Genomic DNA, 27,324 nt, shown 5'->3' on the forward strand with positions numbered 1-27,324 from the left:
GCTTAGTATAGCTTGGCTTGGGTCAGTATAGCTTGGCTCAGATCATTAGAAGCTCTCTACAGCTCTCCCCTAAACTACTGATCAGCCTCTTTGCTCTCTGCACTTCTTTGTGGATGTAGTGCCTTCGGGAAGTATTCAGGCCACTCAAGGACCTTCAGAGACTTGTTCCGAAGCCCCTCCTGCATTGTTTTGGCTGTGTGCTTAGGGTCGTTGTCCTGTTGGAAGGTGAACCTTCACCCCAGACTGAGGTCTTGAGCGCTCTGGAGCAGGTTTTCATCAAGGATCTCTCTGTACTTTGCTCCATTCATCTTTGTCTCGATTCTGACTAGTCTCCCAGTCCCTGCCACTGAAAAACATCCCCACAGCATAATTCTGCCACCATCTTGTTTCACCGTAGGGATGGTGCCAGTTTTCCTCCAGATGTGACGCTTGGCATTCAGGCCACCATCTTGCTTTCATCAAACCAGATAATCTGGTTTCTCATGGTATGAGTCCTTTAGGTGCCTTTTGGCAAATTCCAAGTGGGCTGTCATGTGCCTTTTACTAAGGAGTGGCTTCCGCCTGATTGGTGGAGTGCTGCAGAGACGGGAGAAACTTCCAGAAGGACATCCATCTCCACAGAGGAAATCTAGAGCTCTGTCAGAGTAACTATCGGGTTCTTGGTCACCTCCCTGACCAAGGCCCTTCTCCCCCGATTGCTCAGTTTCGCCGGGAGGCCAGCTCTAGGAAGAGTCTGTGGTTCCAAACTTCTTCCATTTAGGAATGATGGAGGCCACTGTGTTCTTGGAGAACTTCAATGCTGCAGAAATGTGTTGGTACCCTTCATAGAATCATAGAAACAGCTCTACTGTCCTGATCTAAAACATAATGAATCATAGAAACAGCTCTACTGTCCTGATCTAAAACATAATGAATCATAGAAACAGCTCTACTGTCCTGATCTAAAACATAATGAATCATAGAAACAGCTCTACAGTCCTGATCTAAAACATAATGAATCATAGAAACAGCTCTACTGTCCTGATCTAAAACATAATGAATCATAGAAACAGCTCTACAGTCCTGATCTAAAACATAATGAATCATAGAAACAGCTCTACTGTCCTGATCTAAAACATAATGAATCATAGAAACAGCTCTACTGTCCTGATCTAAAACATAATGAATCATAGAAACAGCTCTACAGTCCTGATCTAAAACAACATAATGAATCATAGAAACAGCTCTACTGTCCTGATCTAAAACATAATGAATCATAGAAACAGCTCTACTGTCCTGATCTAAAACATAATGAATCATAGAAACAGCTCTACTGTCCTGATCTAAAACATAATGAATCATAGAAACAGCTCTACAGTCCTGATCTAAAACATAATGAATCATAGAAACAGCTCTACTGTCCTGATCTAAAACATAATGAATCATAGAAACAGCTCTACAGTCCTGATCTAAAACAACATAATGAATCATAGAAACAGCTCTACTGTCCTGATCTAAAACATAATGAATCATAAAAACAGCTCTACTGTCCTGATCTAAAACATAATGAATCATAGAAACAGCTCTACTGTCCTGATCTAAAACATAATGAATCATAGAAACAGCTCTACTGTCCTGATCTAAAACATAATGAATCATAGAAACAGCTCTACTGTCCTGATCTAAAACATAATGAATCATAGAAACAGCTCTACTGTCCTGATCTAAAACATAATGAATCATAGAAACAGCTCTACAGTCCTGATCTAAAACAACATAATGAATCATAGAAACAGCTCTACTGTCCTGATCTAAAACATAATGAATCATAAAAACAGCTCTACTGACCTGATCGAAAACATAATGAATCAGAAAAACAGCTCTACTGACCTGCCACCGCAGACATACTTCTTGACGATGAGGACCCCAGCTATGATTGCGAGCAGCACAATGATTAAAACAGTCACTATGATGGGTGCAGAGCTGGACAGATGGCCGTCCATCTGTAGGAGCGGAGAGATACAGAGAGAGATAGAGAGAGTAGAGTAAGACTTACAGCAAATAAGCAAGTCATGTTAACATTACTACTGACAGTGGTGCAGCATCACCTCCATAGTCATGTTGCAGTGGTCAATTATTACATAACAGGACCAATGAGATCCATTGGTAGTCTGGGGAGTTTTGACTCCACCCCCAGCAGGCTAAACTGGTTGATAGAATGTCATTATGACCCAATTCAACTGGATCTAATTGACTGCTTTTCTGCTAGGAGTCAAAACTCACCAGATTACCAATGGATTATGGTCCATCGTAGACCAGGACCAATGAGATTCGCTGACATATATTTATACTAACCAGTAGTTCCTGAGGTCCCAGCAGATCACTGACACACCTCTTACTGAGGTCGATCTCTTTTCTCTCCGGCTGTGTTCCTCCCTCACACTTATCCCCGGGGATCTTCCTATAGCTGTGGACCATGAGGACATGCTTAGTGGTCAGTCGTGTATCTTAATCTTGTTTATTGTTTACTCCATGTGTAACTCTTTTTTGCTGTCTGTTCACACTGCTATGCTTTATCTTGGCCAGGTCGCAGTTGTAAATGAGAACTTGTTCTCAACTGGCCTACCTGGTTAAATAAAGGTGAAATAAAAAAATAAAAAATGGAGGTGGTTTGGTGAGCCACACTTGTGTGATGAGTAGCTTTGTCTGAGACTTGGAAGGCTTGTGTTAGCATCCCCAAGCTAATGCCTAGGCTTTCACTCATTGGGCTAACACGTTCTCGTTATGCACAGGAGACCCAGGTTGGAACACAGAGACTAAAGCCTTACCCTCTGGTTTGCAGCAGCTCCTCCTTGCCTTGCAGACAGAACTCCAGAAGGTGGCCCTTCAGGTCCGGCTGCTCCACACACTCAGAGCTGTTCTCTTTACGATAGTACCCAAAGTCACTAAAGGTGGGGCAGCGTGGAGCAGGTTAAACAAGGACAGACCGGATGAGACCGGGACATAGACAAACAGGATGGGAGAGAGAGCGGGAGGGAGGGATAGACCGGGACGGACAGGGACAGACAACATTGTGAATTGTTTTGTATGTTTCTGATGTGCTGACCTGAACAAAATAAATTAAGCTAGTCTAGTTGAATCTAGTCTAGTTGAATCTATTCTAGTCTAGTTGAATCTATTCTAATCTAGTCTAGTTGAATCTATTCTAATCTAGTCTAGTTGAATCTAGTCTAGTTGAATCTAGTCTAATCTAGTCTAGTTGAATCTATTCTAGTTGAATCTAGTCTAGTTGAATCTATTCTAGTTGAATCTATTCTAGTTGAATCTATTCTAGTTGAATCTAGTCTAGTTGAATCTAGTCTAGTTGAATCTATTCTAGTCTAGTTGAATCTATTCTAATCTAGTCTAGTTGAATCTATTCTAATCTAGTCTAGTTGAATCTAGTCTAGATGAATCTATTCTAATCTAGTCTAGTTTAATCTAGTCTAGTTGAATCTAGTCTAATCTAGTCTAGTTGAATCTATTCTAGTTGAATCTAGTCTAGTTGAATCTATTCTAATCTAGTCTAGTTGAATCTATTCTAGTTGAATCTAGTCTAGTTGAATCTATTCTAATCTAGTCTAGTTGAATCTATTCTAATCTAGTCTAGTCGAATCTATTCTAATCTAGTCTAGTTGAATCTATTCTAATCTAGTCTAGTTGAATCTATTCTAATCTAGTCTAGTTGAATCTATTCTAATCTAGTCTAGTTGAATCTAGTCTAGATGAATCTATTCTAATCTAGTCTAGTTTAATCTAGTCTAGTTGAATCTAGTCTAATCTAGTCTAGTTGAATCTATTCTAGTTGAATCTAGTCTAGTTGAATCTATTCTAGTTGAATCTATTCTAGTTGAATCTATTCTAGTTGAATCTAGTCTAGTTGAATCTATTCTAATCTAGTCTAGTTGAATCTATTCTAATCTAGTCTAGTTGAATCTATTCTAATCTAGTCTAGTTGAATCTATTCTAATCTAGTCTAGTTGAATCTATTCTAATCTAGTCTAGTTGAATCTATTCTAATCTAGTCTAGTTGAATCTAGTCTAGATGAATCTATTCTAATCTAGTCTAGTTTAATCTAGTCTAGTTGAATCTAGTCTAATCTAGTCTAGTTGAATCTATTCTAGTTGAATCTAGTCTAGTTGAATCTATTCTAGTTGAATCTATTCTAGTTGAATCTATTCTAGTTGAATCTAGTCTAGTTGAATCTATTCTAATCTAGTCTAGTTGAATCTATTCTAATCTAGTCTAGTTGAATCTATTCTAATCTAGTCTAGTTGAATCTATTCTAGTTGAATCTATTCTAATCTAGTCTAGTTTAATCTAATCTAGTTGAATCTATTCTAATCTAGTCTAGTTGAATCTATTCTAGTTGAATCTATTCTAATCTAGTCTAGTTGAATCTATTCTAGTTGAATCTATTCTAATCTAGTTGAATCTAATCTAGTTGAATCTATTCTAGTTGAATCTATTCTAATCTAGTCTAGTTGAATCTAATCTAGTCTAGTTGGATATATTCTATTCTAGTCTAATCTATTCTCCTTTACAATACACAACTGCAATATGCCCATGGATTTACAGTTTACAAAACAACAGTTGGAAGTAATTGAACCACTGACCACAGAAAGTCATCCAGGGTGCAGAGGCAGGGGGTGGGTTGCTTGTTGACCTCATAGTCCCGTCCGTTCCAGCAGACCGAGGCCTTCCTTAGACGCAGTAACTTCTCCTTGTAACCCAGCATACAGCCGTCGTTAGGGTCGCTGATGTCATCAGAGTGTGCCAGCCACTGCACGTAGTCCTGGTCCTCACCTGAGAAACAGACATGAGGCTTTTGCTCAGCGGGCCGACACAGTTCTTTGAGGTGTGAAAGACAACCAGGTTTGAACCCCAGTCAGTCCCATCTATATTACATCAGTTTCCTTTAGACTGGTTACGCGGATGTGTAACCAGGCCAATACAGTGCAGGTCAGGTTGGCTAAGTAGTGTGAAGTGTTTAATTGTATCTCCTGGTACTCACAGGTTCTAGTGAGCAGCTCTCGGAAGTCAACGGTGACAGATACCCAGTACTGACTGAGCAGAGAGTCTCTGTAGCCCCAGACACTGACGTTCATAGACCTCGCCCCCGGCTCCACCGCTAGCCCTGTGAAGTGGATGGGATCGCTGGTGAACTGGTGAACGTGCCAGCACTGGCCCTCGTCTGTGGAAAACCTGACAGGAAAGAACACATTACCCTACGTCAGAACATTTGCCACGGGGTGTGTTAAATCGTAACGTGGTTTTCTATGGAAGCCCTAGCAGATGTTTCAGTTCTTTCTCTCTTTCTTTAGGTTTTTTTTGAGGCCTCTGCATTCTAGCCTGGATACCAGTATTGTCTTACAGCAGAATAGCCTGAGACTGGGATCCAGGCTACCTGCATCACCTCGCCCTCTGAAATGACTCCCTGGCCTATTCCCTATATACTACACTACTTAGAACAGAACCCTTCTATTCCCTATATACTACACTACTTAGAACAGAACCCTTCTATTCCCTATATACTACACTACTTAGAACAGAACCCTTCTATTCCCTATATAGTACACTACTTAGAACAGAACCCTTCTATTCCCTATATAGTACACTACTTAGAACAGAACCCTTCTATTCCCTATATAGTACACTACTTAGAACAGAACCCTTCTATTCCCTATATAGTACACTACTTAGAACAGAACCTTCTTTTTCCTATATAGTACACTACTTAGAACACATAGCCCTTATTGTTCCTATATACTACACTACTTAGAACAGAACCTTATTTTTCCTATATAGTACACTACTTAGAACAGAACCCTCTTTTTCCTATATAGTACACTACTTAGAACAGAACCCTTCTATTCCCTATATAGTACACTACTTAGAACAGAACCTTCTTTTTCCTATATAGTACACTACTTAGAACAGAACCTTCTTTTTCCTATATAGTACACTACTTAGAACACATAGCCCTTATTGTTCCTATATACTACACTACTTAGAACAGAACCTTCTTTTTCCTATATAGTACACTACTTAGAACAGAACCTTCTTTTTCCTATATAGTACACTACTTAGAACAGAACCCTCTTTTTCCTATATAGTACACTACTTAGAACAGAACCCTTCTATTCCCTATATAGTACACTACTTAGAACAGAGCCCTTCTTATGGACACACAGACGTACTTGATGTCTTTGATGAGCTGAGCAGAGTGCTCCACGGCCACCAGGAGTCCACCAGAGTCCAGGATGGCATAGTGGTGAGGTCCCTCCAGGGCCTGTAGCCAGGTGTAACCTCCATCATCTGACACGAATACGTCAGGCTTCATCACAGAGATGGCATCGCCCACACTCCCTGAGAGGTTAGGGGGTCAGAGGTCAAGTAAAATAGACAGCAAGATGTAGGTCGTCTATGCCCATGAGGCATTTAGAAGTTATATTCTTCAAGAATCAATGGCTATACAGTATATCATATTTTTAAGTTACATTTTTTTTAACAAAAATTTATGAACCAATCCCAGACTGACCCTTTAATTATATTCAAATATATTCATTATATGGTAAACCTTCAGCACCATTTGACCTGGAAGGAAAAACTCCCAACCACACCCATGACACATCCATAGCACACAACGTGGCATATAGTGGCGTGATATAGATTACATTTTGCATGTCAACATTTGCATATCGGGTGTGGTCCATCAATGTAAAGACACAGGCGTGTGTGTGTGTGTGTGTGTCTATTGCAGCACTCAAGCATCATCTTGTCTATGTAATGTCTCCTCAACACCTTCCAGACCAGAGGAGAACTCAGTCCATTCAGGTGTGTTCCTTTTATCTCTGACACCGTCTAATGTAAGAAAGGGTTCATTTTGTGGAATTTAGATGTATCAGATGGAGTTAATTTGATAACATATCATTTAGTTAATACGATAACATATCATTTTGTGCTGCTTATATCGATTGATTTCCTGAATTGACTGAGTAGAAATAGAATTGACTCTTGATATCCTTTGATTGATTCATGTTTTACCGTGGCATTGCAACAGGACCAATGCTAGTAACAACTCTTTATCACTGTCGAAGCGTATTAAAGCCCACAACACATTAACATCTCAGAGACAAACAGAACTTTCAGTTAGCTGACTTTTATGCACAACGGATTTTCATCAACACTTTCACTTCCTGTGAAATCAATCTCATCCTGAGTGTCCCCACCAATGGCTACTTCCTGTGGCTGATAGTGACCGGAGCGAGTTCTTCTTCTCTCAACCTGGCCGTGTGTCTGACATCCTCTTCTACCCGTCTTCCATTTTCAGCAAACCACATTAAAACAACTGCAGTCTCAAGTCCTGCAGCGTTTGGTATGGGTCTCTTGTTCACTGGTCGACCCCTGTTCCAGTGCTGCATCTGCGTGGAGCACAAACCCCTGACACAGCTAGGGTGAGCTGTTGTGGCGTTGCCTGGCTGATAGTTCTGGGGTTCGGTTTGTTCGGTGTGCTTCTGATTGGAATGTCTACATTCAACTATGCTGACGTCTGTGATGTTCTGCTGCCTCTCAGTTCTCAGGGTTCTGAAACAACCTGGGCCCGGGGGAAAGGGGACAGGGAGAGGACAAATAACTTTAAGATGAGGACGTTCAAGATCATTTTGATTATCCTGGTGAATATTTTGGTGAATTACCTCCCTGTGATTTTAAATGATGTCTTTGTCCGTCGTCCTCAACCATGTTGAAGCGCAGTACTCACATTCCATTGGCTTGTCCATTAATGTAATCACAGGGTTTGTGCAGCCCCTGCTCTGCCTCCACAGGGCAGAGCAGATCTCCACAAAGACTCAGCCCTGCCACTTCCACGCTGCCAGATCGTAACCTCTGCTCAGTCAGTTTGCGGTTCAAGATGTTTGTTCCTGCATAGAGCTTGTTATCCTGTTGTGCCAGTTCTTCCCCTAGCCTGACACTGCTTTTCTCTTCGCTACAGTTCCATCCGCTCTGACTCTGGTCCCTGTCTCCAGTCCCTTGTCTCATCAGTCCTGCTTCCCTGCTTCCTTCGATTCCGTTCTTGACCTGCTTAGCCTGCCCCTACTCCCCTTGCCTCAGTTACTGGTTCCCTGCTACCCGCCCGAGTTTCCCCTGGCCTGCACCCATCTCCCCCCCTGCTTTTCAATAAATACCTTAGTTACCTTATCCCTGTCTCCTAGTCTGAGTCTGCACTTGGATTAACCTGCTCCGCCCCGCCTAACAGTAAGATCTGGCCACAGATAGGAACCCAGCAGACTTAGATCCTCTCCACCAAACCCTCGCCGGCCAAGGCGCCCCGTTCGAGCAACATGACCAAGCCCTGAAAACCCTTCTGGAGCACGTCAAGGAGTTTTCACTGAGCTTTTCTGACCTGCAGAGCAACAGCCCTACTCTTACGCTAGCGAACGGGCCAAGATTTCCTTCCTGATTGGATGCCTCTGTGGAGCAGTGCTTTCCTGGGCCACGGTGTTATGGTAGAAACAGTCCCCCTTTTGCTTTCCTACTCCAGCTTCACAGAGGAGATGAAGAGTCTTTGACCACCCTGTCTGCAATAAGGATGCCACTAAACGACTTCTGTCCCTCTGTCAAGGCTCCCATAGTGTCACTGAAATGGCAAATGAGTTTCGCACCCTCACTGCTGAGAGCGGCTGGAATGAGGTCCGCCCTTCAGGGAGCATTCCAGAATGCTCTCACTGAGACTATCAAGGACAAGTAGGTGTCCAGGGATGAGCCTGATGGACTCTATGAGCTCATCTCTCTCGCCATCCGCATCGACAACTGTCTCCGGGAGCGTCAGAGGGAGATGGCAAGTAAGGTTGCATGCCCCATAACATCTGTTTCCTTGCCTTGTTCTCCTTCTCTGACTGCCTCCCTTCCCAAGTCTCTTCCAGAACATGAACCCATGCAGCTCGGCCGGGCCAGTCTCTCTTCAGAAGAGATGCAGCGCCGAATCAGCACTAGGAGCTGCCTATACTGTGGCCAGGTTGATCACTTTGTCTCTACTTGTTCCCTGCGTCCAGCTAAAGAGGTGGCTCAGCAGTAGTGGGCGATATACTGTTGAGCCAAACCGTCTTTTTGGTAAATAAAATGATGGGTCACTGTGGCCGTGCATAGACGGCTGAAAAATATCCCAGTGTGGGACAAGTAGCCACTCATTAGTTCTGCTTTTACCCCCCTCCATGGTGCCACGGTGTTCACCAGACTCGACCTCCGGAATGCCCATCACCTTGTCCGCATCAGAAAGGGGTACGAGTAGAAAACTGCGTTCAACACATCACTAGGCCACTGAATATTTGGTCATGCCTTTTGGTCTTACTAACATTCCTCCTGTTTTCCAGAACCTAGTCTATGATGTGCTGAGGGATGTGATTGTACCCTTCGTTTTGGTCTATTTGAACGACATTCAGATTGTTTTTTAAGGATGATGAGGCTCACCAGCAATATGTTCTCCAATGGCTGTGGGAGAATAAGCTTTTTGTTAAAGTTGAGAAATGTGAGTTCCATGCTTCCTGTGTCTTTTCTGGGTTATATTATTGCACAGGGACAGTTGCGTATGGACCCTGCCAAAGTCATGGCAGTCCGAGTGGCCAGAGACCCTCTAACCTGAAGCAGTTACAGCATTTCCAGGGGTTTGCCAATATTTACAGACGTTTCATCCGCAACTACAGCCGTCTGGCAACACCTCTCACCTCCACTCCGTTCCACTGGACCCCTGAGGCAGAGGTGGCGTTCCTGGAACTTCCGTTCATCACTCAGCCAGACCAAAAACTCCAGTTCATCGTGGAGGTGGACACCTCCGACACAAGGGTAGGTGCGGTTCTTTCTCAACATTCCCCCTCTGATCAGAAGCTCCACCCATGTGCATTCTTTTCCCGTAAACTTTCACCTGCAGAGAAAAATGTTGACATGGCATTCCCACTGACATCGTTTCCGACAGGGGACCCCAGTTTACATCAAAGGTATGGAGATCCTTCTGTTCAGCTCTTCGTATCAATGTCTGTCTTTCTTCTGGATATCACCCCCAGACCAACAGCCAGACCGAACGGCAAACCAGGAGATGGAGACTGCCCTACGCTGCGTGACTTCTGGTAACCCTTCCTCCTAAAGCGCCCAGCTACCCTGGGTTGAATATGGTGTTTCCTCCGACACATTGGTGCGGCTGGCTTCGGGTTAAGTGGGTATTGTGTCAAGAAGCAGTGCAGTTGGGTTGTGCTTCGGAGGACGCACGGCTCTCGACCTTCGCCCCTCCCGAGTCTGTATGGGAGTTGCAGCGATGAGACAAGACTAACTACCAATTGCATACCACAACCAGGGTAAAATAAAGAGCGTCTGCTGAATGACTAAAAACACATTGGGTATTATCACAGAGATTGTATCGCCCACACTCCCTGAGGGCGGGAGTCAGAGGCTATGGGTTAGGGGTCAGGAGATGGTCGAGCCTGGAACTCCGAGTGTTAACGCTTGATCAGACTCCGGCACGACGACCTGGCTATTTTTGCTTGACAGAGTCATGAACAGGTGAATGACTAAGGAGATGTGTGTGATTTACCGTGAGCCATGATGAGTCCTACAGCGTTTGGTTCACTGAGAGGCAGCATGGGGACGTTCAGCTTCATAGCCGTGCTGTAAGCTGCGTGGATGTGGAGACTGCACTTGTCGGGGTCTTTGGCTGTGGAGTCACACTTGGTGTTGGCAGGTTTCTGCAGGGGCACCCATTCCCCTCCCTGGTCGAAGGACACCACGGACTGCACCGAGCCATCTGGACAACAACACAACAAGAGACATTTACACCCCCCCAACAATATTTATTTGGACAGCGAAGCTTTTTTTTTTTTAATGTATTATTTGTCTCTATACTCCAGCATTTTGGATTTTCGATCAAATATTTCATGAGGCGACAGTACAAAAATGAAAGCAATTGATGTGTCGTGTCCCTCCATTTGAATAAGCATTTGGACAAATTCACATAGTATAAGAACAAGGATCTCCCCCCCCCTCCCCCCCAAAAATGCTATCCTCCCCTGTTAGTGGTAATACTGAGAGGTTAGCATGTCTTGGGGGTATGATCTCGGGGGTACCCTTGTAACTTTCTCACTCATCATTATTCCCAATTATTTTCGCTAATCATGGTAGCATCCACTTTAAAATGTGTTTAGAAACATATTTTAGTCTTATGTACAATAAAAGTGACTCCAAAATGACACAATACATTATTTACCATTCATTTCTATTGGGCGCACACATGTAGTCATTGTATACTAGGAAAATGAGACCAAATACTAAACTTTTGACTACATTATAATACACACAAGTGAATTTGTCCATATACTTATTACATCTTCAAATGGGGGGACTAGATACATAAAGTGCTTTCATTTCTAAACAGTAAAACAAATATGCATGAAAATACCCTAAAATAAAAAGGTGACATTCTGTACTGTCGCCTCATATGAAACAAATGCCAAATACTAGCGTAAAGAGACTAAAAGTTGTAGCGTCACTGTCCATATAAATACTTGTTTTTTTATTTCACCTTTATTTAACCAGGTAGGCCAGTTGAGAACAAGTTCTTATTTACAACTGCTACCTGGCCAAGATAAAGCAAAGCAGTGTGACAAAAACAACACAGAGTTACACACAAACAAACACACAGTCAATAACACAAAAGAAAAGAGAAATAGAAAAATATCTATGTACAGTGTGTGGAAATATAGAAGAGTAGGGAGGTATGGCAATAAATAGGCCCTAGAGGCAAAAATAATTACAATTTAGCATTAATACTGGAGTGAGATGTGCAAATAGAGATACTGGGGTGCAAAAGAGCAAGAGGATAAGTAATAATATGGGGATGAGGTAGTTGGGTGTGCTATTTACAGATGGGCTACGTACAGGTAGAGTGATCGGTAAGCTGCTCAGACAGCTGATGCCTAAAGTCAGATGGAGTGTATATATAACCCAGTGTATATATGGGTCCACTGGTCTTCCTGAGCTGCTGTAGACATGCAGCTGATCTCACACTGAACAGCTAAGGAGAGTCATACTGGGCCTCATAACTGGCATATAATACACAGGAGTCTGAGGACACAGGAGTCTGAGAACACAGGAGTCTGAGAACACAGGAGTCTAAGTGCTCTGAGTGTTGGAGCATTTAAAGCAGGTGTGTGTGTGTGTGTGTGTGTGTGTGTGTGTGTAGTCCCTACCCTCTGCCAGTATACTGGTGATGAAGACCCCTCGTAGAGAGGTAACGTTGGTAAAGTCAGTGTCTCCCCCTGTGGTGGTGTAGAGGTGACGCTCCAGAGACTTAGAGTACACGGTACCCCTGTCGTCTGACACGTAGATGGTGCCATAGCCTGTGTCTGGGGACATATAGGAGAGAGACAGTTCTATTACTGTATTAAGTGAAAGAAAAGAGGAAGAGAGGAGGTGATGAGGAAAGGAAAGGAGGAACAGAGGATGGGAGGAGTAGAGTAGAAGAGGAAGGGAGATTTACTCTCTAAAACAGATGGATTATAATGGAGATTTTTTAAATTTAGGGACAGAAAGAGGACAGAACATTGGTCCTGTTAGGGTCATATCCAACATGGTTAACTAGAGGGACAGGAAGAGGACAGAACATTGGTCCTATTGGGGTCATATCCAACATGGTTAACTAGAGGGACAGGAAGAGGACAGAACATTGGTCCTGTTAGGGTCATATCCAACATGGTTAACTAGAGGGACAGGAAGAGGACAGAACATTGGTCCTATTGGGGTCCAACACGGTTATTTAGTGAGACACTGTGTGGAAATACTTTACGGTGAAAAGAAAGACCACAGTATGGGTATTGACTCACCTCCTGGTTCGTCCACGTGCATGAACACCATGTCCTCATTGGCTGCCAGGATGGAATAGAACTCCTCGTGGCCAACCGGAGGCAGCTGAGCCATGTTCCACTCCTCCCCCTGGTTAGTCGACACATGGATCCTCCTCAGAATGCCCTGGGGGAGGGTCGGAGAAAAACAGAGAGAGAGTGAGAAACAGAGAGAGAGTGAGAAACAGAGAGAGAGTGAGAAACAGAGAGAGAGTGAGAAACAGAGAGAGAGTGAGAAACAGAGAGAGAGTGAGAAACAGAGAGAGTGAGAAACAGAGAGAGTGAGAAACAGAGAGAGTGAGAAACAGAGAGAGTGAGAAACAGAGAGAGTGAGAAACAGAGAGAGTGAGAAACAGAGAGAGAGAAACAGAGAGAGTGAGAAACAGAGAGAGAGAGAGAAACAGAGAGAGAGAGAGAGAAACAGAGAGAGAGAGAAAAACAGAGAGAGAGAAACAGTGAGAAACAGAGAGAGAAACAGAGTGAGAAACAGAGAGAGTGAAACAGAGAGAGTGAGAAACAGAGAGAGTGAGAAACAGAGAGAGTGAGAAACAGAGAGAGTGAGAAACAGAGAGAGAGAAACAGAGAGAGTGAGAAACAGAGAGAGAGAAACAGAGAGAGAGAAACAGAGAGAGAGAAACAGAGAGAGAGAAAACAGAGAGAGAAACAGAGAATGAGAAACAGAGAGAGAGAGAAACAGAGAGAGAGAAACAGAGAGAGAGAAACAGAGAGAGTGAAACAGAGAGAGAGAAACAGAGAGAGTGAGAAACAGAGAGAGTGAGAAACAGAGAGAGTGAGAAACAGAGAGAGTGAAACAGAGAGAGTGAGAAACAGAGAGAGTGAAACAGAGAGAGAGAAACAGAGAGAGAGAAACAGAGAGAGAGAAACAGAGAGAGAGAAACAGAGAGAGTGAGAAGGGCCTTAGGCTTAGTGAACAAGCTTACATTCAAAGCAGGAACACAAACATTATGCAAACAAGTAGACCACACACACACATACTTCCTCATACTTACAGTTCCAGTCATAACAGAGGCAAACAGAAACTTTCCCCCCAGGCCGAAAGAGAAGATCTTAGTGGCAACAGTCTTGATGGTCTTCCCGTAGTCTGTCGTCCTCCTCAAGTCCAGCATCCCTCTGTCATCTGAGAGGGAGAGACAGATGTTCTCCTTATCTATTCTTAAAGTTAGATGTCAATATATTTATCTTGCAATCCAGAAACACATTAACTATTTATGACAGTCTGTCACAAGAGGCTATAGAGACTACAACGACTAGAGAGACTACAACGACTAGACTACAACGACTAGAGAGACTACAACGACTAGAGACTACAACGACTAGACTACAACACCTAGAGACTACAACGACTAGACTACAACACCTAGAGACTACAACGACTAGAGAGACTACAATGACTATAGACTAAAATGACTAGACTACAACAACTAGAGACTATAACGACTAGACTACAACGACTATAGAGATACAGCGACTAGACTACAACGACTAGAGAGACTACAACGACTAGAGAGACTACAGCGACTAGAGAGACTACAGCGACTAGACTACAACGACTAGAGAGATTACAACGACGAGAGAAAACAACGACGAGAGAGACTACAATGACTAGAGACTACAACGACTAGAGACTACAGCGACTAGAGACTACACGACTAGACTACAACGACTAGAGAGACTACAACGACTAGAGACTACAATGACTAGAGAGACTACAACGACTAGAGACTACAACGACTAGAGAAACAACGACTAGAGAGACTACAACGACTAGAGAGACTACAACGACTAGAGAGACTACAACGACTAGAGAGACTACAGCGACTAGAGAGACTACAGCGACTAGACTACAACGACTAGAGAGATTACAACGACGAGAGAAAACAACGACGAGAGAGACTACAATGACTAGAGACTACAACGACTAGAGACTACAAAGACTAGAGACTACAACGACTAAAGAGACTACAGCGACTAGACTACAACGACTAGAGAGACTACAACGACTAGAGACTACAACGACTAGAGAGACTACAACGACTAGAGAGACTACAATGACTAGAGAGACTACAGCGACTAGACTACAATGACTAGAGAGACTACAACAACGAGAGAAAACAACGACTAGAGAGACTACAACGACTAGAGAGACTACAATGACTAGAGAGACTACAGCGACTAGACTACAATGACTAGAGAGACTACAACAACGAGAGAAAACAACGACTAGAGAGACTACAACGACTAGAGACTACAATGACTAGAGACTACAATGACTAGAGACTACAACGACTAGAGAGACTATTATGAATATAGAGACATTCTAGAATTTATTAGCTATTGAATGGGTGTCGGTGTCACTTACTGCAGGATCCATTGAGGCTGGTGGTGAAGAATATGTTACTGTCCATCCCCCTGGAAACAGAGAAGACGACAAGCTGTCACCACACATTACTAGCCTTTGTAAACATTTATTTTTAAATGTAACTAGGCAAGTCAGTTAAGAACAAATTCTTATTTACAATGACAGCCTACCGGGGAACAGTGGGTTAACGTCCTTGTTCAGAATGACAGATTTTTTTTACCTTGTCCACTTGGGGATTCGATCCAGCAACCTTTTGGTTACTGGCCCAACGCTCTAACCATTAGGCTACCTGCCGCTTTATCCAAACAAGTTTAGTTGCTAGTACAACACCAAGATCACTGTTTTCAATGTATACTGGACTGATATAGTTTGGGACACACTGGTACAGCTGGAGATCTGATGGAAGTTGAGACAGGCTGTAGAGACAAACAGCTGATCCTGTTGTCCTAAAAGGACCTTGGTGACTTACGTTATCGTCGTGGTTACAGTTTAATCACACATTCCCTCGCACATACAGTACATACTGTACAGCCAAGCCCTTCTCAAATATCTACTTTTCTGTGTTTGTCTTCAGAAAGTCTTGTCATGCCATAGTTAAGTTTGACCTATATTCCTGTGTTTCTATCAAGTTGAGGTCTTTAGGGACTGGGAGAAGAGGCTGGGTGGTGTGATATCGCTGTGTGTGTGTGTGTGTGTACTGTACATTACTTGTGACGCTCTGGGTGTCGCAGCGCTAGAAAGGGATCCAGCGAGGGTAAACAAACACTCAACAGCTACTACTGACGCCCTTTCATCACAATGCAGGCAGAACCAGGAAATAGAGCCTGTGCGGGGTAGGGCTTGGCCCAGAGAACACATAGTCAAACACTAACATAATTGCAATTCCAGTTTACTGCCTGCTTTTACAGTGTGTGTTTTACGGTGTGTATGGTGCCCTGATAACAGTCGGGGCAATATTGATGTTTATTTAGTATGTTTATTCAACATATTACATCTAATAACGAATCAGCTAGCTGATAGGTTTATTCATAGAGATCCTATTAAATGACTAGAGGGACTAAACCCTCAAAGTTCCATAAATGGGTGAAAATGGCAGCCATCTTGGTCAGGGAGAAATCCAAAACCAGTCAAATTGGATTGAATGGCAGTAGAGGCATTGGTGATGCACTTCCTGCTTTTACTGATGCAGGACAATAAAAGTAAGGCATGAGATGTATCGCAAATTGTGTCATGGAATTATAGTCAAACTAGGATATTGTCATAGAATTAAACACATTTTCTATATAAATAGCCTCTAAAAAAATATATGTTAACAGACCATAAATGTCTCAGATTGTGTTTTCTTGGAAAGCTGCAAGTGTTATTATATGACACAATATCAGTACTTGTTGGATTTACAACTTCATACAAAATATATATATATATTTGTTACAGTGAAATGTGTTGTTTTACAGGGTCAGCCATAGTAGTATGGCACCCCTGAAACAAATTAGGGTTAAGTGCCTTGCACAAGGGCACACCGACAGATCTTTCACTTTGTTGACTCGGGTTTTCAATCCAGCAACCTTTCAGTTACTGGCCCAATGCGCGAACCTCCAGACTACCTGACCATACTGGCTACCTGCCAGTCTAAATCCTGTCATAAACTGAGTCGAGCCAGTGTACGGCTGTGTATTGACTACATTGTTAGAATGGAATATTGGCGTATTGGCAGTTAGTTAGAAATATTTATGGACTCATTCCTCTAGCTAACGTACATACAGTGCAGATATCTTAGCACAGCACTGGCAAAACGTGGTCGACCATCTCCCTGACCAATATATCTGACCTTTGAACCCTCATAAGAAGGTTCATATCCATTTTAGTATTCAAATTCTATGGGTTTATTCAACATCTATAACTAATCAGCTAGCTGCCCGAGGGAGCAGAAGTCAAGCTAATATAATTCCACCAAATCAACCACAGGGACTGAGCTATAGTTAAGAGAGGGAATGAACGTACAGTTCAGTCTACATAACAACAGTGGTCATTATAGGAACTCAAAACAGACCATGAGCAATGGGATAACTGGCTGCTAATAGTTCCTAACTTTTACAAACTCTTACCCTGTGGGCAGCCATGTAAGGATGGGTTCTTCTGCTACTCTAGTACTATATCTTTACCCAAAGTTCTCTTTGCTATATATCTTTACACAGAGTTGATGTCTCTTTGCTATATATCTTTACACAGAGTTGATGTCTCTTTGCTATATATCTTTACACAGAGTTGATGTCTCTTTGCTATATATCTTTACACAGAGTTGATGTCTCTTTGCTATATATCTTTACACAGAGTTGATGTCTCTTTGCTATATATCTTTACACAGAGTTGATGTCTCTTTGCTATATATCTTTACACAGAGTTGATGTCTCTTTGCTATATATCTTTACATATATCTTTAGAGTTGATGTCTCTTTGCTATATATCTTTACACAGAGTTGATGTCTCTTTGCTATATATCTTTACACAGAGTTGATGTCTCTTTGCTATATATCTTTACACAGAGTTGATGTCTCTTTGCTATATATCTTTACACAGAGTTGATGTCTCTTTGCTATATATCTTTACACAGAGTTGATGTCTCTTTGCTATATATCTTTACACAGAGTTGATGTCTCTTTGCTATATATCTTTACACAGAGTTGATGTCTCTTTGCTATATATCTTTACACAGAGTTGATGTCTCTTTGCTATATATCTTTACACAGAGTTGATGTCTCTTTGCTATATATCTTTACACAGAGTTGATGTCTCTTTGCTATATATCTTTACACAGAGTTGATGTCTCTTTGCTATATATCTTTACACAGAGTTGATGTCTCTTTGCTATATATCTTTACACAGAGTTGATGTCTCTTTGATATATATATATATATATCTTGTAGTCTCTTACCATTTCAACAGACACACCATGTCATGGATCTTCCTCCAGTTCTCTCCAAAGTCCTCTGACAGCCAGAGCTCGTTCTGTAAAGGGGTTAAAAGGTATTAAAAATACATCATTTGGGCCTCCCGAGTGGCGCAGCGGTCTAAGGCAATGCATCGCAGTGCTTGAGGCGTCACTACAGACCAGGGTTTGATCCCAGGGTGTCACAACCGGCCGTGATCGGGAGGCTGAATGCAGAATGTGCCCGGGGTTGTTCCGAACAGAATGCGCCCGGGGTTGTTCCGAACAGAATGCGCCCGGGGTTGTTCCGAACAGAATGCGCCCGGGGTTGTTCCGAATGCGCCCGGGGTTGTTCAGAATGCGCCCGGGGTTGTTCCGAACAGAATGCAGAATGCGCCCGGGGTTGTTCCGAACAGAATGCGCCCGGGGTTGTTCCGAACAGAATGCGCCCGGGGTTGTTCCGAACAGAATGCGCCCGGGGTTGTTCCGAACAGAATGCGCCCGGGGTTGTTCCGAACAGAATGCGCCAGGGTTGTTCGGAATGCGCCAGGAGTTGTTCCGACAGAATGCAGAATGCGCCAGGGTTGTTCCGAACAGAATGCGCCCAGAATGCGCCTGGAGTTGTTCCGAACAGAATGCGCCTGGAGTTGTTCCGAACAGAATGCGCCAGGAGTTGTTCCGAACAGAATGCGCCAGGAGTTGTTCCGAACAGAATGCGCCAGGGTTGTTCCGAACAGAATGCGCCAGGGGTTGTTCCGAACAGAATGTGCCTGGGGTTGTTCCGAACAGAATGTGCCTGGGGTTGTTCCGAACAGAATGTGCCAGGAGTTGTTCCGAACAGAATGTGCCCAGGGTTTATTGTGAAGAACATTTGCAGTGGGAAACACACCTGAATGCATAACCTCTTTTCTATGTGCATCAACATTACGGTCTATTTTGTTCTGAATTACCCTGTAAAAAGCCTAACACTCTAAGATCATATTTTACAACTTAATCAAATCATGTTGGCAATAGATCAAGCTTTCATATCATGACAACCTGTCCCAGATTGAGATTTATTTAAAAAAAGAGACCATTTTTGGATTGCGTAAACAACAACAGTAATTGTGTGATGGCTGGGAAGCAGGGCTGTGTTCCAAACAAAACAAAGACAAGTGTACTTGCTCTAGTTCCTCAACGGCACAGCTAGGAGAGCGCCAAAAAGTACCTAATAGTTGAAGACTTGAATTAGCTTAGGAACTGTGCACACTTTGGAGAGGTGTTAGCCCTCTCACTGAAACCATTGTCATATTTTTGGTCTTGTGCTGTACCTTCTACAGAAACATTTGTGGTCACACGCACATCCTTATGTTGCACCTACCCCACATTATCCAGACATTCTTATCATGCTAATGAATGTATATTTAGACAATTTTCAGATTTCTATATCAACAAATGCAGTAAAAAGTACAGTAAATGTAAAATCCTCCCCCAAAATAAAGTGTAATGTTTGTATTCAGTCTTGAGTCAGGTGAACTGTTGTGTCCTCAACTTTTCCCATGATCTCCAAACTGTTCCCATTCACTTGCTACCACACTCATGTATATGTTTCTCATATTTATTCTGTAAAAAAAACATTTCAATATAGCTCTAAAATAAAGTGATTTAGACAGAGCGGATCGGAACTGCTCCTATCAACCCTGAGAGGTAAATGATAAGGCTGACTAGACCACTGGTGTTGTAAAAGTACTGATGAGTTATGTGTGTCGATGGGTCTGGGTTTTAGGAGAAGTAAGAACACTTTGTAGTACTTCTCACCCTCCACACGCCCCCTGACCCCCTCTCCCTCCCCCAGACTCACAGTGTTGCCGATAACCAGGAGAACGTTGGCATCTCTGGGGTTGTATGTGATCTGCATCAGGGGGTTGAAGGGAAGGTCCTGCTGCTCAAAGCTGTTCCCAAAGTCTCTGGAGATAAAGATACGAGATCCCAGGCTGCCAGACACATCACCTGTCAGGATCACCTGAGAGGAGCAGGACAGGCAAACCAAATGATGATATGTCCCATTGAACAGTGGTCTACAACATCACGCGTCTTTTGATACACTAGGGAGATATAACATATTATAAGCTTTGATACGTGACAGTAAAGGTTTATACATGCTTAGAAAACAAACAAAGTTATACCTGCAGTCTTTCAGTAAAGTGTTGCCATTCTTCTAGAACATGCCATCAACACATAAGATAGTTCACAGGTTCTAAAAAGGCATCTTACCTTCCCAGAGTTCTCTGGTCCGATGGCGATCCCGAACTCTGTCCTGATGAAAGTGTTGTTGATGAGGTTTGTGACATCCTGGAACGACTTCCCATAGTTCTCACTGAGGAAGCAAACTTAAATATTCAACAACTCATCAGCTCAAATAATATCTGGCTATATTTTACCACAGAAAATCTTTGACACAACTGGTGATGAATCAGTCTGTTCTTACCTTCGATAGAGTTTAGACTGGGCGAATCTCAACATGAAGAATGGAACCTGGAATGTTGTCAAAGCCAGGATGACCTGTACAGAAAAAGTCTAGCTTTAGGACTAGTATAGAGCGCCCGTGAGGACTGGTATAGAGCGCCCGTAAGGACTGGTATAGAGCGCCCGTGAGGACTGGTATGGAGCGCCCGTGAGGACTGGTATGGAGCGCCCCGTGAGGACTGGTATAGAGCGCCCGTGAGGAGGACTGGTATAGAGCGCCCGTGAGGACTGGTATAGAGCGCCCGTAAGGACTGGTATAGAGCGCCCGTAAGGACTGGTATAGAGCGCCCGTAAGGACTGGTATAGAGCGCCCGTAAGGACTGGTATAGGTAGCGCCCGTAAGGACTGGTATAGGACTGGTATAGAGCCCCGTAAGGACTGGTATAGAGCGCCCGTAAGGACTGGTATAGAGCGCCCGTAAGGACTGGTATAGAGCGCCCGTAAGGACTGGTATAGAGCGCCCTGTAAGGACTGGTATAGAGCGCCCGTAAGGACTGGTATAGAGCGCCCGTAAGGACTGGTATAGAGCGCCCGTAAGGATAATTATATTATACTTATATTCCATCTATAAGTTTGAGAGCCCGGTTTGACATAACGATCATTTATAGTTGTATCGGTCGGTACGTAACAGGGACAGAATGGAACATAGTAAAACTCACCCCGGTGGCGTCTCCAACCCAGGCCAGTGACACGGACCCACTCAGGTCATTGAAGGAATACTGAGAGGAAAAGAGAGAAAAGCAGACATGTTCTGGTTATTGTTCACAGACTGATATCCATCACAACATCATGTACAGAGGTAAGAAGTCACATTACTCACGCAGTGTGTGAGTCATCCAGAAATGGTTTCATTCATACCTGATCTTTAATATTAGCAGCAGTGGATCTGATAATGTAGGCCTCATATAGTAATAAAGGATAATGCAATAAAGTAATTCCCCTAATCTGATTTTAAAGTGTCCACATACCTAAAAGTATTCACATACAAGTAGCTCCAGATAACCCACTGTTCCTAGGCGGTCATTGAAAATAAGAATTTGTTCTTAACTGACTTGCCTAGTTAAATAAAGGTTAAAAAAATGTCATGAAGTCTTCAATAACAGTTCATGGGTGGGACGATGTCATACAACATTTAAAACTAAGTGACATAAATTACATTGATTGAAATACTTTCCATTTTGCCCTGTACACACACAAGCGTGTTGGTCCTGTTGGCCTGAATAACCCACTTTAAAAAAAAAGAACCCTCAATCTCATCAAGGATCAGTTGGTAGAGCATGGTGCTTGTAACACCAGGGTTGTGGGTTCAATTCCCACGAGGGACCAGTATGAACATGTATTTTATTTAACCTTTATTTAACTAGGCAAGTCAGTTAAGAAGAAATTCGTATTATTTGCCCCGACGGCCTAACCAAGAAGGAAAAAAGGCCTCCTGCAGAGACGGGGGTCTGGGATTTAAAAAATTAATACAATATAAATATTAGGAAAAACACATCACAACAAGAGAGACAACACTACATAAAGAGAGACAACACAACACAACATAAAGAGAGACAACACTACATAAAGAGAGACAACACAACACTACATAAAGAGACAACACAACACTACATAAAGAGACAACACAACACTACATAAAGAGACAACACAACACTACATAAAGAGACAACACAACACTACATAAAGAGACAACACAACACAACATAAAGAGACAACACATCACTACATAAAGAGAGACAACACTACATAAAGAGACCTAAGACAACACTACATAAGAGACAACACAACACTACATAAAGAGAGACCTAAGACAACACTACATAAAGAGAGACCTAAGACAACACTACACTACATAAAGAGACAACACTACACTACATAAAGAGACAACACAACACTACATAAAGAGAGACAACACAACACTACACAAAGAGAGACAACACAACATTACATAAAGAGAGACAACACAACATTACACAAAGAGAGACAACACAACATTACACACAGAGAGACAACACAACATAAAGAGAGACAAGACTACATAAAGAGAGACAAGACAACACTACATAAAGAGAGACAAGACAACACTACAAAAGAGAGACAACACAACACTACATAAAGAGAGACAAGACAACACTACATAAAGAGAGACAAGACAACACTACATAAAGAGAGACAAGACAACACTAATAAAGACAAGACAACACTACATAAAGAGAGACAAGACAACACTACATAAAGACAAGACAACACTACATAAAGAGAGACAAGACAACACTACATAAAGAGACAACACAACATAAAGACAACACAACATAAAGAGAGACAACACAACATAAAGAGACAACACAACATAAAGAGAGACAACACAACATAAAGAGAGACAACACAACACTACATAAAGAGACAACACAACACTACATAAAGAGAGACAACACAACATTACATAAAGAGAGACAACACAACATTACACAAAGAGAGACAACACAACATTACACACAGAGAGACAACACAACATAAAGAGAGACAACACAACATTACACAAAGAGAGACAACACAACACTACATAAAGAGAGACAACACAACATAAAGAGAGACAAGACAACACTACATAAAGAGAGACAAGACAACACTACATAAAGAGAGACCTAAGACAACACTACACTACATAAAGAGACAACACTACACTACATAAAGAGAGAACACAACACTAATAAAGAGAGACAACACTACATAAAGAGAGACAACACTACACAACACTACATAAAGAGAGACAACACAACATAAAGAGAGACAACACTACATAAAGAGAGACAAGACAAGACAACACTACATAAAGAGAGACCTAAGACAACAACACAACACTAATAAAGAGAGACTAACAACACTACATAAAGAGAGACTACACAACACTACATAAAGAGAGACAACACAACACTACATAAAGAGAGACAACACAACATAAAGAGAGACAAGACAACACTACATAAAGAGAGACAAGACAACACTACATAAAGAGAGACCTAAGACAACACTACATAAAGAGAGACCTAAGACAACAACACAACACTACATAAAGAGAGACAAGACAACACTACATAAAGAGAGACAACACTACATAAAGAGAGACTACACAACACTACATAAAGAGAGACTACACAACACTACATAAAGAGAGACTACACAACACTACATAAAGAGAGACAACACTACATAAAGAGAGACAACACTACATAAAGAGAGACAACACAACACAACACTACATAAAGAGAGACAACACTACATAAAGAGAGACAACACTACATAAAGAGAGACAACACAACACTACATAAAGAGAGACAAGACAACACTACATAAAGAGAGACAAGACAACACTACATAAAGAGACAAGACAACACTACATAAAGAGAGACAACACAACACTACATAAAGAGAGACCTAAGACAACAACACAACACTACATAAAGAGAGACAACACTACATAAAGAGAGACTACACAACACTACATAAAGAGAGACTACACAACACTACATAAAGAGAGACAAGACAACACTACATAAAGAGAGACAACACAACACTACATAAAGAGAGACAACACTACATAAAGAGAGACAAGACTACATAAAGAGAGACTACACAACACTACATAAAGAGAGACTACACAACACTACATAAAGAGAGACACCACTACACTACATAAAGAGAGACAACACAACACTACATAAAGAGAGACATCACTACATAAAGAGAGACAACACTACATAAAGAGAGACAACACTACATAAAGAGAGACAACACTACATAAAGAGAGACAACACTACATAAAGAGAGACAACACTACATAAAGAGAGACAACACTACATAAAGAGAGACTACACAACACTACATAAAGAGAGACAAGACAACACTACATAAAGAGAGACAACACAACATAAAGAGAGACAACACAACACTACATAAAGAGACAACACAACACTACATAAAGAGAGACCTAAGACAACACAACACTACACAAAGAGAGACAACACAACACAACACAGAGAGACAACACAACATAAAGAGAGACAACACAACATAAAGAGAGACAACACAACACTACATAAAGAGAGACAACACTACATAAAGAGAGACAACACAACATAAAGAGAGACAACACAACATAAAGAGAGACAACACAACACAACATAAAGAGAGACAACACAACACTACATAAAGAGAGACCTAAGACAACATAACATGACAACACAGCATGGTAGCAACACATGTGTGCACTCTCTGAGTAAGAATGTCTGTTCAATTTGTGTAAATGTAAGCGGCTACTCTACTCATCCATAGATTAGGCCCAGACTGCGGTCAGTAGCCCTGTACTGGTTTGGAACAGAACCGACACCTAAAACAGTCCTACAGCTGGGTCTAGAAACCAGACCCGGGTTCAAATACATCTGGAACAGAACCGACACCTAAAACAGTCCTACAGCTGGGTCTAGAAACCAGACCCGGGTTCAAATACATCTGGAACAGAACCGACACCTAAAACAGTCCTACAGCTGGGTCTAGAAACCAGACCCGGGTTCAAATACATCTGGAACAGAACCGACACCTAAAACAGTCCTACAGCTGGGTCTAGAAACCAGACCCGGGTTCAAATACATCTGGAACAGAACCGACACCTAAAACAGTCCTACAGCTGGGTCTAGAAACCAGACCCGGGTTCAAATACATCTGGAACAGAACCTACACCTACAATGTTGTTGTAATGTTGTGTTGCTACCATGTTGTTGTCATGTTGTGCTGCTACTATGCTGTGTTTTCATGTGTTGCTGCCATGCTGCTGTTGTCTTACTGTAGGTCTTTACGTTGTGTTGTGGTGTCTTGTGTGACGTGTGTTTTGCCCTACATTTTTAATCCCAGTCCCCGTCTACGCAGGAGGCCTTTTACCTTCTGGTAGGCCATCATTGTAAAATAAGAATTTGTTCTTAATTGACTTACCTAGTTAAATAAAATTTAAATCTAAATAAATAAATGAAGACATGAGAGAACAGGTAGGTGTTAGCTACTTATCATTATAAAACTAAGGACAAAACTCAAAGCTCATTATTATTTTTTTATAAAATAATCTCTCCAGTTTTATATTTGACGAGGTTGAAGAACTTTACTGTGGTCCTGTGTAGCTCAGTTTGTAGAGCATTGGCTCTTGCAATGTCAGGGTTGTGGGATTGAGTCCCACAGGGGGGACCAGTATCAATGAAAATGCTTGCAAATCACTACTGCTCTGGATAAGAGCACCTACTAAATGAGCTTAGTCAGATATGACTGAGCATGTGCAAAATGGCCCAACTTCAACATTTTTGTGATGATCTACACGTACCCTAGGACCTACCTGGCCATAACCCAATGTATAATGTCGGGTAGCAGAGCTCTACTGTACGGTACCCAAACATCAGTATATTGGACACAGGGGAGAACTGCCCCTCTCATTGAATCCAGAAAGCAGGATCACCATTATAGTGAATCGGTAATTGACGACATTTGTATAAATACATTTTTTTCTAAGACAATCAATCATGGAACGAGTACTTGCTTCTATTACACAAGATGTCCTGATTATTATTATTATTATTTTTTATAAACACACAGAAGAAGTTAAGGATAATTTAGTTACTCCCGGCAGCCTTCAGTACCCAGGTTGGCCTTCAACTTGATATCCTCAATGAGAGGGGGGGGGGGGCAACACTGAGCTAGTCTTCCTCGTCACTTCCTGGACTAGCTCAAAACTGGGCATGTTATGTATTGAAAATATTCTCCACGAGATGCCATCTTTGTTGGTAAAAATCTACTTCCTTGATTTCAAATGCGCCATTGAGTCATAGGAATGAATGGTGTGACGTCAATGGGTTTATCCATTTATATACTGAACAAAAATATAAAACGCAATATGTAAAGTGTTGGTCCCATGTTTCATTAGCTTATCCCTCTCAAATGTACACCTCGTGCTGCAGACAATAAAAGGCCACTATAATGTGCAGTTTTGTCATTGCAAAGCTGTCAAGGCAAAGGGTGGCTACTGAAGAATCTCAATTCTAAAATATATCTTGATTTGTTTACACTTTCTGGGTTACTACATGATCCCATGTGTTATTTCATAGTTTGGAGGTCTTCACGGTTATTCTACAAAATATAGAAAATAGGGGGGGGAAATAGGTCAAAGATAAATATTTTAATTCAACCACAGATGATATTTTTGGGGGGGATTAAGTTATCAGAAGCACATACAGGTTTCTGCCAAAACTAAGGAGAAGCCACAAAGTGTCTTAAATGGGTGTTGTGATGCCACAAGCTGTCTGAACAGCATCAATGCACCTTGGCTCTTTTTACACATTGTTACATTACACGACACGCTTGGCACACCTGTACTTGGGGAGTTTCTCATTCTTCTCTGCAGATCCTCTCAAGCTCTATCAGGTTGGATGGGGAATGTCGCTGCACAGCGATTTTCAGGTCTCTCCAGAGATGTTAGATCGGGTTCAAGCCCGGGCTCTGGCTGGGCCACTCAAGGACATACAGAGACTTGCCCCGAAGCCACTTCTGTGTTGTGTTGGCTGTGTGCTTAGGG

The 27,324-nt window shown here is 42.2% G+C and overlaps 1 protein-coding gene across 1 annotated transcript in view; it reads right to left on the bottom strand.

Moving 5' to 3' along the window:
• LOC112235433 (sortilin) overlaps window positions 1–27,324 on the bottom strand; it is a 36,232-nt gene that overhangs the window by 4,778 nt on the left and 4,130 nt on the right. Inside the window, exons 2-17 of the mRNA XM_042299762.1 lie at window positions 21,374–21,433; window positions 20,677–20,750; window positions 20,463–20,565; window positions 20,050–20,211; window positions 18,216–18,289; window positions 15,284–15,333; window positions 13,914–14,041; window positions 12,886–13,030; window positions 12,253–12,408; window positions 10,602–10,811; window positions 6,220–6,388; window positions 5,034–5,224; window positions 4,636–4,825; window positions 2,808–2,924; window positions 2,335–2,446; window positions 1,870–1,982 (exon numbers count right to left, since the gene is read on the bottom strand). Of these exons, the coding sequence (XP_042155696.1) occupies window positions 1,870–1,982; window positions 2,335–2,446; window positions 2,808–2,924; window positions 4,636–4,825; window positions 5,034–5,224; window positions 6,220–6,388; window positions 10,602–10,811; window positions 12,253–12,408; window positions 12,886–13,030; window positions 13,914–14,041; window positions 15,284–15,333; window positions 18,216–18,289; window positions 20,050–20,211; window positions 20,463–20,565; window positions 20,677–20,750; window positions 21,374–21,433 (2,054 nt within the window). The remainder of the gene's footprint in view (window positions 1–1,869; window positions 1,983–2,334; window positions 2,447–2,807; window positions 2,925–4,635; window positions 4,826–5,033; window positions 5,225–6,219; window positions 6,389–10,601; window positions 10,812–12,252; window positions 12,409–12,885; window positions 13,031–13,913; window positions 14,042–15,283; window positions 15,334–18,215; window positions 18,290–20,049; window positions 20,212–20,462; window positions 20,566–20,676; window positions 20,751–21,373; window positions 21,434–27,324) is intronic.

This window comes from Oncorhynchus tshawytscha, linkage group LG16 (genome assembly GCF_018296145.1).
Source record: "Oncorhynchus tshawytscha isolate Ot180627B linkage group LG16, Otsh_v2.0, whole genome shotgun sequence".
In the NCBI taxonomy this organism is placed as follows: Eukaryota; Metazoa; Chordata; class Actinopteri; order Salmoniformes; family Salmonidae; genus Oncorhynchus; species Oncorhynchus tshawytscha.